The 18521-nt window shown below is 41.7% G+C and overlaps 1 protein-coding gene across 1 annotated transcript in view; it reads left to right on the forward strand.

Moving 5' to 3' along the window:
- Positions 1 to 888: 888 nt before the first annotated feature.
- The window catches only part of PLCD1 (phospholipase C delta 1), a 157579-nt gene continuing 139946 nt past the window's right edge, over positions 889 to 18521 (forward strand). The window contains exon 1 of the mRNA XM_089673149.1: positions 889 to 1119. Within this exon, the coding sequence (XP_089529275.1) occupies positions 1083 to 1119 (37 nt within the window). The 5' untranslated portion in view covers positions 889 to 1082. The remainder of the gene's footprint in view (positions 1120 to 18521) is intronic.

Consider the following 18521-nt stretch of genomic DNA (forward strand, 5'->3'; position numbering starts at 1 on the left):
TGTTGAATGAAAAAAAAACAGATTCATGTATGGGCTGCTTTACTGGCTAGATCATTAGGTGAAAATAAAAAAAAAAAACTAAAAAAAAGAAAACTAATGCAGTCATCACATCTACCAATTGGTAAGCTGCAATATAATAAATGTTTGCTTTTGGGTTTATTATCAGTTTGAAGCAGAAATCCAGGAAAAATGTTTTTTTTTGCCTGTGCAGTGTGGTTGTTCCGGCACTGCATGGGTCAAATGCTCATTTTGTTCTAGGGAAGAGGACACCAAAGATATATTCACCTGACCCGCCGATCCTCCCCGCACAAGACTGGTCCTTTCAGCTCCTGCCCCCCGCGGTCCAGCGGTCCTGTAAATGGACTACTCCTGATGTCAGCACGCTCAATACATCCTCCGCAAACAGGAACAGTCCACCGCTGGATCGTGGGGGAGCATGGTTTTGCATAGGATCGGTGGGTCAGGTGAGTATGAGCTTAGCTCTCACCCCTAGAAAAAATGAGCAGCCGATCCATGCATTTGGAGCACAGCCCCACTGCATGGTGAACAAAAACTGGAGTTCTGCTTTAAATACCACTTTTATGTGAGCTGAGCCTTTAAAATCTATTCTGTTTGCAAGAAACAGATGTTTTTTGTTTTTTTTCTGTTACTTGTCAAGTCTGTAATTGGTTACAAAAATGAAAACTGTAATGTGATTGGGCCCTGTGGGCAACTCCTCCAGTTTTGTTTCTTCTTGTTAGGGATGGTGCAGCAGTTTCTATACACTGACATAATGGATGTACTGTAATGACAGTTGACCCTTGGCATTGCTTGTGTGGAGGAAGGAGTAGAATATGATGAGCAGTCCTGACTCAGTCATAGTATTTAATGTGTGTGTTCTCCCCCCCTCCACCCAGCGGATGAAGCTGAGCACTGAGCAGGCTGGATGGGTTTGGCTGGGCGTGTTCAGATCACTCAGCAGAAAAAGCTCCTGGACCAAATGCACTAACATACTGCCTGGGACAGGGACTGACCTATGAGAGGATCACTGGATTGTACTGCACCTCTGTGACTGGGAGCGCTACATCGATCCGAGCAGAAGAATGGAGACCAATGGCTCAGTAACAAGCAGAGATCTCAGTAAGTGCAATGCCTGTAATAGAGGTGGAGCCCCTGATAGACCAGCACTGCTTGTTTTGACATATAGAGGAAAGGCATGCTATGCTTTGTAAACATTGCTTGTTTATTTCTTGGATCAACCTGCACAAGGTCCCTTACATTGTGCTGAGTTCTGAACGAAGTTTAGAAAACTGATTTCAACCGCATCAGCTGCATGATTGGAAGCTGCCTGCTCTGGATCTTATGGCTACATGTTCATTTATTGTATTTGTCCCATTATAGAATATTCTCCCATTTCAGAGCTGCAGTGCAGTTCTTTTTTTTAAAATGGAACATGTGTTTTTTTTTTTTTTTTTTTTTTTTTTTTGTGTGGTGTGCGTTTGCTGTGTTCTTGTATGTGGGTTTTTTTTTAAATTTTTTTTTTTTTTTTATGTTAGCATTTTTAGTGCATTGGACCTAAAATACATGTTGGCCGGCACGTCATGAATCTTCAAATAACATCCAAAAGCTTTTGTTCAAAGGGATCACAGCAGAAGTGTGCAATGTTTCAGCGTCACGCAGGACCCCATTCTCAGCTACATGCCTGTTACATGCCTGACCTAGGAGTCCTGCGTGTATTTGAAACATTGCACTCTTCTGCTGTGATTGCTTTGAATGAAAACTTTTGGATGTTATTTGAAGAGCCTGTGTGTGCTGACAATATGTACATTAGTCTGTGATATCATCAGTTTCCAGCTAGCCGTTACTGCAGCACCCACCTACCTCCTCCTAGAAACCTATGCAGCGGGAATATTGTTTGTTGTTAGTGTGTTGGGAGATGCATAGAAATCAATGACGGTGCATCAAGAGGCAATTACCAAGCCTTGGTCAACGGCTGTTAAACCTACCCACTCTAAATTCAAAAAGTGTTAAAAATACATGCCATGAATATTTTCTTTATGCACCATGTCTGCACTTGGGTTGCTACCTCATCCCTTTAAACCCGAACACATATTAATTACCCTAGGTTCACACCTATGCATTTTGCAGAAACGCAGTACAGTCCATTTAACATGATTTCCTAAGGGACATGTTCACATCTCCATGTTTTTTTCCTGGTGCGTTTTTTGGAAAGGGCCATAGACTTTTTTGAATGCAAAAAGTTTCGTTTTCGGTTATATAGACTTCAGTGGAAACTCTGCAGAAAAACATGTAGTGCATTTTTGCTGAGTTTTTAAAGCATTTTGCATTTTAAATCTGCCTAGCAACAAGAAAAAGGAAAAAAAAAAAGCAAAAATGGCTCAAACGCAACCTGCATAGGTTTGAACCTAGTCTTCCACAGGTTCTGAGGATAATTTAATGCAGATAAGGCACCAAGTGAGCTTAATTACCACCTAAACAGCCACCAAACCTGTGTAATTAATGTGTTCAGGTTTAAAGGGATGAGGTGGCAACCCTAGTCTGCACTATTTGGGGCTCTGTGTAGCCCTTGGATGCTTTTTGTCCTGTGCTACTACTCTGGCCAAAGCTTTAAATAAACACCCTTTGAAAATGTATGTCAGTATCAACTAAGCGCATGTCAGCCCATATAGGAAATGCACATGGATACATGATAATGCACCTGTCTAACTTTACAAAAAGTATCAATTTGACAGCCAGGCAACTGACATTTTCCAAAAGAGAGGTTGACAATAGCAACCCCCATATTTTTCTCAGATATGCCAGATACTGTTATTTGCACCATGTGTGCTACATGTTTCTTCATGTCTGGTTGAACCTCAACACTAAGTGCATTTACTGCAGTTGGAACACCAATAACATACTTTATTTCTTAGAGATCAGTATAGCAGAATGTTCTAGTACAACGGAGGATTGATTGCTTTCAGATTTGCATGTTTAGATACTCCAGAAATAGGTCAGCTGAAATCCCTCCTCGCGAGATGTTTGATGAATGAAATAAGATCAGATGTTACAAGTGCAGTCTAGTTAGGAATGCGGTTGTGTTCTTTGGGTGTTTCTAGAGGAAATAGTTCATAGTGACAGTACACAATAACACAGAGACGTAGTCAGAGTGCGGCGCATACCACAGCTTGGTAAGGAGCCAGAAAACTTCTGTTAATACACCAGCAATGAGACTTCAGTTCTCAGAACACTGCATGCTTCATGTGGTCACATTCAAAAGTCAGTCCTGACAAAGGGTTTGCTATGTTCTGTAAACTTTGAATGCGCATTAAAATGTTACAAAATTATACTTCTGTCAGCCCCAGCTTGTGCCTGTGATGCCTAAGAAAGGGTGACGTCAAAATCCTTTCAATATGATCCTGGGAATGATTAGGATCATAAATCTCACAAAATTATGTTCTTCCTGATGGATTGCGACGTCACCCACTGAAGTCCAGAAGCTTGTGTATGGTAGGTATATGTTCTAACTTTTTTTTTTTTTTTTTCTACTATATGGTGAAAAAAAACAAAATTTGAATATAATATTACTTTTTTTTTTTTTTTCTTTTCTAGTATTTTTTTTTCTCAGTGTTTTTAAAAGAAAAATAACACTGCCATGAAAATAGTCATTTTCTCTGTGCCCACTTATAGGACGTGGAAGAAGAATCTGGCTTCCCTATATTGTGGCTTCCCTATATTGTGGGTAATCAGCTAGCATTACTATCACTGCAGTTCAATCCAATGGTATCTTCTCAATCTGACTATGACTCAACTGGAAACTTGTGCAAGTGGTGGAAGCTGATTGGCATACTCTAGCACACGGGTGTCAAACTGGCAGCCCTCTAGCTGTTCCTAAACTGCAAGTCCCATGAGGCATTGCAAATTTGACAGTTACAAGCATGACTCCCAAAGGCAGAGGCATGATGGGACTTGTAGTTTTGCAACAGCTGGAGGTCTGCCAGTTTGACACCCCTGCTCTAGCACATATGCTTCTGCAACTAATATGTTTATCATTGATATTTAAATGATTACTATATTTCAAGAGCACATAAGGGAATGGGAACAAAGGGAAGGCAAGTATAAGCAACAAGGTAGGAGGCAGGTAAACTAATCTTTTATGATCAAACTACAAAAAAAAAGTATAAAGCAAAGTAGAAGTAAAATTATAAATGTAGTAGCGTTTTGGCAATAATACTACAAAAAAAAATACTAGGCAGTGCCAGATGTCTACGTAACGTGAGCATGCCAACTATAAGTGGACAGTGTCCTGGTTGGCATCTACCGTATTTGCCGGCGTATAAGACGACTTTTTTGCCCTGAAAAACATGCCTCCAAGTGGGGGGGTCGTCTTATACGCCGGGTGCACTTCAGTTGGGATAGATAAAGCTGCCATAGTGGCCTCCCGATGCCCGCCCGCCCACCTCATTCTACATACCATCCAGTGCGGCCGCAGCGGGTCATCAGCGTGGCTGCGGCGAGCATCAGCAGCGATACAGGGGTGCCAGCCTTTTCTGCTCGGCGGGAAGCAGCGGCGCTCCGGCCCGCCCCTTGTCTATGCAGAGCTCGCACATGCGCACTAGTGCCAATTACAGGGAGATGCAGGGACTGGCCGGAGGCGCTGCAGTCGCGTACAATGGTGACAATGACAGGTACTGTAGTGGCACTAATACTAATGGCACTCATGTGAAACCGGTAACAATAAATGCACACAGGGGTATACTGCGAATATAAATTAAGATGTTGAAATCAAATCTGATGTTCTTTTACGTTTTATTTGGTGTGTGGAAGGTGTGCGGAAGAGGGGGTAGTCTTATACGGCGAGTATATAACAAACTCTATATTTTAAGTGGAAATGTTGGGGGTCGTCTTATACGCCCAGTCGTCTTATATGCCGGCAAATACGGTAAATAAAGACCCTATTGCTAACCCTGGAGGGCCCATCTTGTACCTGCTTCAGCTGCAGACCGGGCTGTTGTCCCCTGAAAGTGAACTTTCAGGGGACAACCGAAAGGCTGAAAGGCTGATTACATTGGACATCCTTTATTTGTCTGAAATCACCATATAATGAAAGGTTATGGGAAAAAAGATAGAAAAAAATAGTTCCTTTATCCAAGCTTATGCATTTCAAAGGGTGATGTCACAATCCTTCTTCCAAGGTTATGTGGATGAGTGTCCAAAATTTCATGAGATGTTTTCCCAGGTTCTTATGGGAAGGACTGTGACATGACCTTTGACTAGTCACCAAAGGCAGAAGCTGGGGCTAATATAAATTATTATTTTAGAACCATTTTTTTCCCACTTTTTTTTTTTTACTACTATGATCTGGCAAATTCATATGAGGGAGGCTGTAATGAACAGACCTTTCCCTACACTGTCTGCTTGAAGTTTTCACTTTTTATAACAGGAGGAGGGCCTATTAGAGCTTTCTCAGCCAGGTGCTCCAATGCCAAGTGAGCGATCCTGTGTTTTTTGGATAATCCATCCTACATTCTCATCAGGTGTCCTGTTTGCAAATACCTTTCTGCTTTTCCAGCTTCTTTCTTGGCTGCCTCCCCCACCTGCATACCATTCCCTCTCTTCAAAACTGTAATTCAGTTGTATTCCAGGCTGCATTCCTGAACCAACTCGTGTTCTGGTCTAACCTGCTGTACGTCTGCAAGCCAGCAGACTTAGGCCAACACAGAGATGATTACATGCATGTACCGGATTCCAGCAGCAAGGATCAGAGTATTTTTGCCACTAGGATGACAGGTGAATGCGAATGACCACTGCTCAGCCTATACAAAATGACAGGCTGAGAGGAGCCGATGCTGTATGCAGGTAACCGCACATTCAATGGTAACATGCAGTAAGGGATGGATGAGTGACCTTGGATGCAGGCAAATGAGTCCAGGCTTGGACATCCATCTCTGACCACTGGTTGTGTAGACGTATGTGAACAGCAATGGTTCCTTTCAGCCAGTCATTACTCTGTACAGGATGAGCAGATGCCACTGTTTGCATACATTTGTCATCAAAGGTGCAATAATTTGCTGACTTCTGTTGCCAGAGACGGTGTAGGCATGTAGTCACTGCTGTGATGGAGGCCTAACGTGACCCTGTGCTTTTCATGCATGGCAAAGCAACAGGATCACTTTAGGGTCGCCTTGCCGGATAACTTACTTTTCTATGGCTCCATCAATAATCTATTAGCTGCTGAGGTCAGGAAAGGAGTTAATTTGTATGCCCAGTTGTTCTAGTCAGTGCTTACACAGGTCTGAGGACTGATTCCCCATCAAGCTGTAAAGAGGAAATGAAGGGAGTTGCATGCTTCTCCATACCTGGAAGCACTGGATAATTTTTGAACAGAGCAGTGAAGAAATGATAGAAAAGTACATGTGTGCTGAGGTGGGGGGGGGGGGTGGGGGGGCATTCTACTAAACCTGTTACTACGCTCTGCTTGGGCAGAGCACAGGTTTGCATTGCAGGAGAAGTACAGCCAACTCTCGTTTGGATCTGTGGATCAGAGGAGTGCAGTTTGTTCTGCACTCCTGTGACCCTTTTTCAGCTGACAGCAGGCTAAAGCCTGTTGTCGGCTGACATCACAGGCCCGGTCCAGCATGGGGGGAAAGATCATGACCATATGATCCACCCAGAAGCCTGGACTGGGAGAGCTGCTCCTGCCCCCTCCACAGCCCAGCGCTCCAGTAAGCAGTGGAGGGACAGAGCAGGGAGTGGTGACTGTCAGTCACCACTCTCCACTCAGGACAGTGGGGAGAACTGCGCAACCGGCGGTGTTCGCTCAGTTCCCAGTCTGGAGAGTGGGCATGGGACAGATGCAGCATTGGATTTATGCTGCATACACCTAGTGTGTGTGTGTGTGTGTGTGTGTGTGTGTAATTTTATTTTTTTTATCCCATTAAAAAAAAGGATTAGTAGGATTATTTTTTTTTTTTTATTTTTTTTTTTTGTACCAACAGACACAGATGTTTTAAAGTTTCAAATGGTTTAAATGTCTTTGTTGGTACCAAGAAAATCCTACTGCCCCTGTTGTTCTCTAGATCTTTTGAAAAGATAATTGGGATGTAGGTACCTTAATCTTTGGGCTAATACCCATCAATGCTGCATTTTGCTGATGCTAAAGCTGGGTATACACTTACATAAATCTGTCTGGTTCAGCAGGAACTGAATGAATTTCAGTATGTGTGTACCGCTGTCTGTTCAACAGAAGCAAGTCTACTGAATGGTCCTGCTTGAAAACCAGCATTCAATCATTTCTCCCTAAAGTGGAACTATACTGTATCTTAGCAACACAAGCTGAAAATGCTCTTTCGTTAATTTTTAATATTCCAAGCAAAAATCCCCCACCCAACAATGCTTTATTTTACTAAAAAGTGACTTTGAAAAACATCCCCTAGTATTTCTGGCCATGTTGAGTAAGGGCAGATTCATATATCATTTTACTTCCTGGAATCAATCTGCCCTTATCTCTGGCATGTAGGCAGGGTGGTGTGCTTAGCTGTGAAAACCCCTCCTCTCCTACTGAAGACTCCTGGGATAAAAAAAGAAAGTTTGAAACAAGAAAATATATTTACTTATCTATTTATTAATGCTCGCATCATAAGGATTAAAAGTGGTCAATGCCGATTGAGAGAGTGAAGTTCCACTTTAATTTTCCCATCAACCCTATTCTTCCTAATGTCTCACTAAAGGTTTTGTGGAAATCTGTAATCGTAGTGATACTCGTGACTTGCTAGTTCCCTGGCTGCCTCTGGGTTGAGCATTTCCTAAAGCTGGCCATAGACGGTTCAAATCTCGGCCAGTTCAGCAAGGACTGGACCAGATTCAAACCATGTATAGGCAGGCGTATTGTACCCAAGTTGATTGATTCACTGTGTGTTCTCCTGGCTGAGAGGGCAACTCTGTCCCCCTGTTGGGAGAGCACAATAGCTCCATGGGAGGGATTCCCCATCAATACTGACTGTGTTGATAGGGAAGGGGAATTGAGCCATTTTATTTATTTTCCATCTATGGCTGGTTTAAGATTCTGATCTGGAAACAAGTATACAGTATGTCCCTGTCTATATACTTGTCTTGGCCCAGTGAATGGGGGGGGGGGATTGAAGCTTTTAGCTCAAGACTTAATCTATGAGATTAGGTTTGCTTCTGGAATGGTGGAACTTGTTTGTTTTCTTCCTTTTGCCTTGAACATGTTTGTATCCTGCAATAGAGAAGTGCAAACCTGAGATTCCAGTTTTCTATTTTATGTGAACAATGGCATTTATTACTTATCCCTGGCAAGCTTCACGCATGTGAAGGTTTATAAATAAATTCTGGCTCATAAACTGAAACAGATGACATGGTTCCCTTTTTAGTTTCTTCTTTGCAGGATAAATACACTTTGGGCATTATGAATAAGGCCTCATGCACATGGATCTAAAAAAAACCCACCGGTTTTACAGGCATTTGACACTTTTTTTTTTTTTTTTTTTTTTTTTCTTTTAATGGACTGTAAATGCACCTCTGTTAGCCTATGTGGCCATGCACACATATACAAGTATTAGAAGAGGAGCATTTGGAGGCTTAAAAAAACCAAAAAACTATCACCCAAAACGTGTCCAAATGCACTAAAACACTACACACATTTTACAGCTTGACCGTTCATTCCAATGGCCAGAATAAATTAATATTCTGGCCAATAGAATCCATGGACTTCCAAACACTTGATGCGCCTGAACATCTCTAACCAGTTACCGACCACGCACTGTAGCTTTACGTGTGTGCGCTTTTCCGGGTAGGGGGCCACCTGGCTGTGCTGTCATTTGGCTCCCTTGCATGCCAATCACAGGGCCCTGGCCTACAACTCAAAGCAGGGAATACAAACTAGCATATCCCCTATTACATCAGCACACAGTTAATCCTTTGACTGCCCCGGGTGTTAACCCCTTCCTGCCCTGTGTCACTAGTACAGTGACAGTGCTTTGTATTAGCATTGATCACTGCATTAGTGCCACTGGAGATGTCAGTGGCAGTTAGTCAGTTCCCACCCAGTGTCAGGTTGCCGCCGCACTATGACAGTCCCACTATAAGTCCCTGATTGCCACAATTACTAGTCTAAAAATTCCAGTATCTATACCATTGTTTGTAGATGCTATAATTTTCACACAAACCAATTAATATGCACTTATTGGGATTTTTTTTTTTTTTAACCAAGGACATGTAGCAGAATACATTTTGGCCTAAATTGAAGAATTTAGAATTTTATTCTAATTTTTTTTTTTTTTTTTTGGATTTGTTTTTTATAGGAAAAAAAGTAACACAATTGTGTCTTTCAAAATTTTCTTTTTTTTTTCTCATTTACAGCGCAAAAAAAACCCAGTGGTGATCAAATACCACCAAAAGAAAGCTCTTTGTGTTAAAAAAAAAAAAATTGTCTACAGTGTTGCATGACCGCAATTTGTCCGTTAAAGTAGCGCAATGCCGTATAGCAAAAAATTACCTGGTCATGAAGTGGGGTAAATGTTCAGGAGGGCAAGTGGCTAAACATATTAATTATAGGTGATTATTTAGGCACCAACATAAGCAAACAAAATTGAAATTAATTTAAAGCTGCCCCTAGCTCAGTGAAAATATCACTTTGGTATGGTCATATAATCGAATAGGTAGGCGCTACATTTATACGTAACCAAGTGAAATAATAAATTTTGTAGTAAGGTGGGGGATTGATATTACTAAAAATCCATAATGTGTACTACTTCAATTTTGACATACACATCCTAGTTTCTGACCTAAATTTCATATTCTATACTATTATAAAAACAGTATTAACAAATGGATTAATAAAAATGAAAAATTTATGAGAAAAAATGTCCATAAATATAGTGACAATCCTTGCGGCTTCTTATATCTGTATCCCAAAACTAAGCAGAGATAAGATTGTGACAAATCTTCACCACGTTCCCACAGGAATAAAGTGTAGATTGCTCACTCACCAGACTTTTGACCCTAGTTATGGTGGTCAGATGCGCTTTTGGTCTTATAGAGGACCACCCTCTCACAGTGATCTCCATACCGCCCCTTCAGCGATTCTCTGGTGATAGCCAAGTATATAAGAATATGGACACTCTGTTTGCCTCCAATATATGTTGCTTATTAGGATAATCCTCCCACGGGAATATAGCCGACCATTTAAATAAATCAAAACAGGTGAAGATGCTCTCTAAGTGTAGTATTTTTAATTTGGACATTGAATCGCATACATATACACTATTGCATTCACATGTTCAGGTGCCTATAGACCAGCACCAGTGTTTTCAGCCTGTAAGATTCTAAAATAGCTGCCGTGCATTCCAAGCCTCGTTCCCACTCAGTTTGGTTGTTCCCGGACCCGGAAGTGACGTTGTGACGCTTCAACGTATGTTTCGCCCAGTGACGTCTTCAGGAAGAGACGACCGCCATATCCGGGTGGTTTATATAGGGATATCTGGTTTCTGATTGGATTACAATCAGCAAAATGCAGACAAGTTAGCAGGTATGTAACATATCTAGAATCACTTTTAATAAACTTTTTGATGGGCTAGGTATCACCTGTGACTTGGGATACAAACCTATCCAATCTTTTCCTCTTGTCCTTTTACTGTTCTGCAAGCTTTACACCTGCCACATTTGAATGAGTGATAGGTCCCAGAAGACTACAGGACCATTCATGAAGCGCAGTGCTACTCACGCATGCGCAGTGGGTACCCGGCTGTGAAGCCGCAAGCTATCACAGCCGGTTACCCACATTGAAGATGCTGGCCTCCTGGAATACAGGATGGCCGGTGAAACTGGCTGCGGGGGACACACCGAGGGACAGGTAAGTGGCTGTTTTTTTTAAAAATCAGCAGCTACAGTTTTTGTAGCTGCTGATTTTTTAATTTTTGACAGTTTGAGTGGAACTCCGCTTTAATTGAGGGAGAAAATTCTGAAATATTTGCTCCTCCCACTTGTTAAGGAATATATTGGCCACACTTGGGGCATATCTAGCCCTCATAGCTACTCCTTTGATTTGATTATAATATGTACCATTATACCAGAAGTAATTGTTGGCCATGGCCATATTCAGTATGAATTTCTTTTGTGTCTCTTCTAACTCACTATATTTATGAAGCACCCATCTAATTGCCTGTAGGGCATCTTTTTGTTTCATGTTGGTATATAGCAATTCCACATCCACTGTTGCCAGCAGGGTTTGTTCAGTGGTTTTAATAGCTTTTAATGAATTAATAAGGTCTTTACTGTCTTTAAGAAAGCTATATACTGTCTTTAGCAGCTATATTTTGAAGGAAATGGTCAATATACTCCCCCAGTCTGGAGTACAGTGAATTGATATCAACGATTATAGGTCTCCCTGGGGGGCTGGCTAGATCTTTGTGAATTTTTGGGACCTTGTAGATAACTGGTATTTTGGGTACTTTAGGGATTAGATATTTAGCTTCTCTTTTGTTTAAAATACTATCCTTACCTCCTTTCTTGATAAACGTTATTAGCTTGGCTATCAATTTCCTAGTGGGATCCTCTTTTAGTTCTTGATATGTGGTATTATCTTGTAGTAATCTTAACATTTCTTTGTTATACTGGGTCTTAGAGAGGATAACCAGTCCTCCCCCTTTATCTGCGGGCCTAATGTTTTTATTGTTTTCCTAGGATTTAATTGCCTCCCATATTTTCTTGGAACGAGTTTTGGTGTGATTAATGTGAATTCTAGATATATCATCGTGGACCATGTGTTTTGAATACTTCTATATATTGTTGATTCGAAGTTCTGGGATTAAATGTAGACTTATTTCTTAGTCCTGTGTGAAAATACCTGTCTGCTACCTTATTTTTCCCCTTGTGGGTTTTCAAAGAAAACATTTTTTTAATATTAATCTTCCTGACAAATTTCTCTACATCAATGTATGTTTCAAATTTGTCAAGATGCTTGTTAGGTGCAAACTTTAATCCTTCATTTTAATAAGTTAATTTCTTCACTATTGAATTGAATGACTGTGAGGTTGAAAATACCCGATTCTATATCTCTCTCCCTTTTTTTTTTTTTTTTTTTTTCCCTTGTTCTCCCCCCTCTACATCCCCTCCTTCTTTTGTTTCCATGGGGTGGGGTCGGGATAAGGCCGATAAGTGGGTTTGGGACCCTGATGGTAATTTCCCACCTGATTAGGGGTGGTATAAGGAATCCAGTATGGTTCCTTCTATCCACTGGGTTCCCCTCATGACTGTTGGGGCTGATAATAGCCTCTACCCCATCCTCCGTTAGCTCTATTATTCCCCCTATATGGCCTGTACCCATTGGGTCCCCTGGGGTGGGGATATTGGCCTCCTGGTGCTAGATCTCTCAACTCCTCAAAATTATTGTATGTGAGCCTATTAAACCATGGGGTAAAGTGACCCTTAGGTGTGTGTTCCCCTTTATTAGGTACTCCTTTTTGGGGGAAAGGGTTCTCACTCCCTTAGGTTTACCTGAAGTGTTTATAATTTGGTTTTGCGATGGTGGGTGGGACTCACCTTCTGCATCCACAACAGGTTTTATTCTCAACGCTTGCCATTTATACATTTTATTTACCTGATATTCCTTCAGATCTCTACGAAACTTTTTTATTTTTGGCGTCTGTCCTGTTTTCTGAGGTGTTGTAACCTCTCACGTTTTGTTCTATACTCATGGGTTTCCAAGAATGGACGTATTTTTTCCTTCAATTCTTTGAGCTGTGAGTCCAATAAGCCTAGTTTGGCCTTCCTCCTTTGGACAATGAGGTCCATTAGTTTGAATTCACATTGTTTGAAAAAATGCAACCATTCTTTAGTGAGGTTTTTATCCTCCAGTCCATCATTTAGGCCCAAATCCCACCTTAGGCTTCGTGGGGTGATGCCTTCTTTTATATATTTTTCCAGTGTGGCTATGTCCCACCAAATTTTATATTTTGTTTTTCCATAGTCCTCTGGATTTGTTTGAACCCCTGTTTCAAATCTGTGTCTGAATCTCCATTGTCTGTAAAGTATTAATTGAGGTCAAGCTCTCTAGTATGTATATATTCACTCGAGGTAGAATGAGTCGTCATGCAACTAGGCTAACTGCTATATATTAGTCAATAATAATATGTTGTAGGCAGCCCAATAATAGTGGGTGATACAAATTAATTACAGGTGATTATTTAGGCGCCAACATAAGCAAACAAAATTAAACTTCGGGTGAAGCTGCCCCTAGTTCAGTGAAGATATCACTTTGGTATAGTCATATAATGGAATAGGTAGGGACTATATTTATGGACATTTTTTTTTCTCTATTTGTTAATACTGTTTTGATAATAGTATAGAATATGAAATTTAGTTCAGACACTAGGATGTATATGTCAAAACTGAAGTGATACACAAGGATTTTTAGTAATATCAATCCCCCACTTACTGCACAATTTATTATTTCACTTGGTTGCGTATAAATGTAGCGTCTACCTATTCCATTATATGACCATACCAAAGTGGCTAAACATGCCTAAACACATGTGCAAAATGCAGCTTTAGGTATGCTTTTAAGCTGCTTTTTTTTTTTTTTTTTTTTTTTTTTTTTATGAAAATGGCTGCTTGCATCACACATATCTATCAGTAGAATTTTGGCTGTTGGCTAAAAACAAATTAGACCATTTACCTGATTTCCTCAGTCTCTTGACCTTTAGCCATGTGTTTTGCAGAAATTCATCACTGAGAATAGGCTGTGACTCACTCATCATTTAGAGAGGATATGACTCTGCAATGTTTCCTTTTTGTGAGATTTTTTAAATTTTATACACAGTCTAGCTGCAGTCCTGTCAAGTTATGCATTGAGTACTTATATCTCTATATAACCATGAAGGCAGTGTGGGAAATCCCCTTTCTATGCACATTTCCCGCTCTGTGTTCAAAACTCTCTGGGTGTGGGTGATCTGCTGTGGGTGTCGGTGTATACATAACGACACCCCAAATGCTTTGCGTTTGCTTGCACCAGATTACATGGTAAAGCAGTGCCATCCAATCCGGTTGCAGTGAATTTTTAAAAAGTGGTACATGCACTACTTTTGGTACAATCCACTGTGATTTCAGCCCATTTAGATGAATGGCCTGAAAATTGCACCACATCAGACTGTGTTTGAGATAAGTACTGCATGAATTTTGCCCTAAAATAACTCTTGTGGTATTTATCTCAGTAGTAGCCAATTCACTAAAAAAAACAAGCACTAATGAATGCATGTATTATTATTATTTTTTTTTTTTTCTGTAGAATTTAATGTATTTTTCTAGACCTTTTTGGTTTACAGCAGACTGGACCTCCCAGCTGCAGTAGGAAGTGAAGCATTTACCAGCAGTATTACTACCTGGACTGCTGGTTGTTAGGAGCTGGCACCCCTACATGGCTAGCTCTATGAGGGCTCGTAAGGGGACTTGTGATTGGTGCAAAATGGTACAAGTCTCTGCCCCGCTTCTATGATAGGACAACATTCCACCTGCTAGTAGCCTTTTACCTCTGCTATAATGTGCCAGATTGCTCACCAGCAGCCTTCCCATGACATCCCTGGCTATTAGCCCTTATTTTCAAGAGAAAGGGATGTCCACACAAAAATTACAGTTTCCGCACTTTTCTGATGTTCTTCAGAACATGGCAGTGATAAAACCCATCACACAGACATACTATCCAATGTCACTTGGCATTACTTTGCCAATCACATATAGTGATGTACTGTAGCAATTAACGTATGTGTGTAGTCAAGAGCTTGGCTAAGAATGGAGAGTGAGAGAAACACTGACTGGCTCTGCTTTCTGTAGCTGCTGCCTTGTGGTGCTGAACTAGTTAATGGCCATAATCGGGAAGAAGAGGGAGTTGCTGAGCAGGAAGTGTTCAATAGACTGAGTCAGGCAGCACTGCACTGTGAGTACTGTATCACTGGGACTGGTGAGCTGCTGCTGTGGGAATTTATCTGCTGCTAGAGAGATTTGAACACATTACGAACTGACAATACAGACATTTAGTATCCTTACTGCTGCCTGTCAGCTTGACTGGGACTCTTCTCATAAGCACCAATGGTACTGTTGAGCCCCAACACAAGCCGGCTGAAGTTAGGGCTAAAGACTGCCCTTTACTGCTGCTACACAGAGACCTTTACCTTTTGCTTATATTAAGAGGCACCTCTCCGGGGGCATTGCACCATATCCTAGCTGTTTTCCTAGAGTGCACTCTAGACTATTTATAATATTATTAATCACATTGCTGCAATTATCCCATTTTTATGCACTGTTTATTGCTGAGTTTGTTGATCTGTGAGTTGATTCCAGTCTAGTGGTACAGAACTCTATTCTGTTACTTTGGCATGTGGTGATTACATTGTCTTATGGTAGGAGCATACAGTAGGTAGATACAGACATAATCTACTCTAACCTGTATCAATACATTGAGTTAATTTACCACTAAACAGTCTTGTCTATTTCCTGGAACTAATTTACAGTCGAGGTGTGTGTGTGTGTGTGTGTGTGTGTGTGTGTGTGTGTGTGTGTGTTTTCTTTTATAAGTGCTTGAAGTGACCTTCAGTCAACTAAGTGTGTCAAAGGTCCTAAGGTTGTTCTTGGAGTTAAGGTGCAGAACAGAGGACCAAACATGCCAACCGGCTCCTTTTTAGGGTAGCTGCATGTGAATGTAGCACATCATACATCACTCTTAAAGTGGTTCTAAAGGCTCAAGGTTTATTTATCTTCATACATTGTATGCATGAGGGTAAAAAACCTTCTGTGTGCAACAGGCCCCCTAACACTTAACTGAGCCCCATCCTGATCCAGCTATGTCCATGAAAGCCTCGCTTCTCCGGGGACTCTCACTCCTGATTGGCTGAGGCAGCTGCGGGAGCCAATTGTCAATCACAGCCAGTGAGTCAATCAGGAGATGGGGGGCAGGGCTGGGCCACGGCTCGGCATTGGAATGAGGCTGCAGAGCCGCAGCTCGGAAGCACACCTGCTTGGGTGCCACCATAGCACGCTGCTTGCTATAGGGACACCTGACAGAAGGGAGGAGACAGGGGCAGTGCCAGAGGGACCTGAGAAGATGAGGATCCAGGCTGCTCTGTCAAAATCCACTACACAGAGCAGGTAATTATGACATGTTTGTTGTAAGAAAAAAAGTTATCACTTTTTACGCTATCCTCCCTTCTGCACAGTCTCTCTCCTTCCCAGGGTCATTAGCTCTCCCTCAGGGGGCTTTGAGTTCCCATAGGCTCTACGCATCTAGCTCATGACTCCCTGCATATTGTTTCAGAGAAACTGCTGCAGCTTCTCCTCTTAGCTCTGTAAACCTCTCCCAGGACCTACAGGGGAACAGCACTCATGACAGAGAACATTTTGTCCTGGCCTAAAAGGCTTTTTTTCAACCTGTTGTTGCCAACCATAAAGAAACCGGAAGAGTACAGATGGCATTTCTGGGAGCAGGACTATCTCACCCTGACCACTCGCCCTGTCCATTGCCTCTACATAGCTGACTACATCTGCATGCTGGCGAGGTATCCATCTCCCATGCCCCGACTGCAAGAATTTCCTCCCAATCGAGCATATATATGGACACTAATGCCACCCATGTCATTACTACAAGAGGGCTCTAGCTAAAGGGACCCAACAGCTGATTACACGATTCCCTGCCACCATACACCATTTTGGGACAGAGACCCCTAGTGGCAGAGTAGCTAATTTCACCTGCTTACAGACTGCGCTCCCTCCGATTTTTAGTTGTAAATTCGCCACCCACCCATGCTGTGCCCAGCTGCTGAGCTCCTTCTCCCATCCTTGCATTGTGCACAGCCTGGGCACAGGCAGAAGAGCTCCCCCTTCCACCCACAGCACATAGCTGACATCACATTCCTTTACACACAGCCACGATCTGCATAGTGTGTAGCTGGCTACTGCAGCTGCACTCCCGTTCCAACCAGGGAATTTCACAGGTTAGAACTGCAACATAATGGCCAGCTATGCATTGTGCACATCGTGGCTTTGTGTAAGAGAATGCAATCTCAGCTATGTGCTCTGTGGGAGAAGGAGCTCTGCTGCTTGTTCCCAGAGTGTGTGCAGTGCAGGAATGACAGGAGTTTTGCTGAATGTCTTGCCAGTGGTGACAACTGTCCTCTGGCGTGTCAACGGTGACCTCTGCCATGTCAGCTGTGATCCCTGTACACTGCCCTGCTGACACCCTGTACACTGCCCTACTAAGTAATAGCCTCTGTACACTGCCCTGCAAACCACTGACCTTATCCTTTGCCCCTCTGACCCTTGTACACTGCCTGCAGACCTGATACCCCCTAAATTTTTTTTTTTTCTTTTTTTTTTTTTTTTTAACTGCAACCCCACATTGGACAGGCTAGATCAGGCCCTGGTGTCCTAACAACCTGTGACTCCTCCCCACCCAACTCATTCAATTGATAAGGGACTTGTCAAAAACTGTGGGTGTGGGTTTTTATTTCCCCTCTGAATTGATAAGGGGATAGAGTACCTGGGGAGTCCCTTATTGTTAAAGGGGGCTTCCAAATTTTGCAGACCCCACAATATTTGAGCCAGGGTGCTCTCCTATGTTGAGGGCCTGTGACCTGGTATGGTTCAGGAGGGGGGAGGCACGTATTCATACCTTCCTCCTTTTTTTTTTTTTTTTTTTTTTTCCTGGTCTGTCAGGCTGAATGCTCATCAAGGATCTGGTATGAATTGTGGGGGAACCCCCCAATGCAATATTTACCTGTAGTGAGCTGAAATTTTTAATATCGTATGCAATATTTCATATAGAACACAAATATCACATGCGATAAATGTTAGCAAATTGACACCAATGTGTCTTAAAGCCCAAAATTCCACTAAATTTGTGGTTGCGTTTTGATACAATGGGAAACTGTAAAGTCTTTGTTGAATTTTTGGGATACAGCAATCACAGGGAATTTACATTCATACAAAAAAAAAAAGACACAAATGTAGGACAAGAACTTCAAGAGGGCCAGCTTCAGTAAGCTGTGCTCCATACTTCACAACAATAAATGGAAAGATGGTCCAGAAACTAAAACCATGGAGGAAGAGGTGGGAGTGCTTTAAGAAGATATTAATTAATGGCATCAGGCAGTGTATGCCAATGGCTAACAAATAAAAATAGAACTAAAGCTAAATCTGGGTGGCTAAATTTTAGCTTAAAAGGGCATAATAAAGAGGAAAAACAATCCATTAAAAAATAAAAGCTGAGAGGTCACCATCAACATTACAACACTACAGGGAATGCAATAAGAAATGTAAAAATTCAATCAGGGCAGTGAAAATAGACCACGAGACACAAAGCAAAGGAGAGTAACAAAAAAAAAAAAGAATAGTGTATGTGTGTGTGTTTTTTTTTTTTTTTTTTTTTTTTTATAAATTAATAGTAAAAAGGCAAAGCCAGAGCATAGTGACCCATAAAGGATAGTCAGGGGAATTTTGTTTACAAGTGACAGGGAGAAGGCAACTGTGTTTTAAAT

This window comes from Staurois parvus, unplaced genomic scaffold (genome assembly GCF_062004578.1).
Source record: "Staurois parvus isolate SC_StPar_1 unplaced genomic scaffold, SC_StPar_1.0 ptg000136l, whole genome shotgun sequence".
NCBI lineage: Eukaryota > Metazoa > Chordata > Amphibia > Anura > Ranidae > Staurois > Staurois parvus.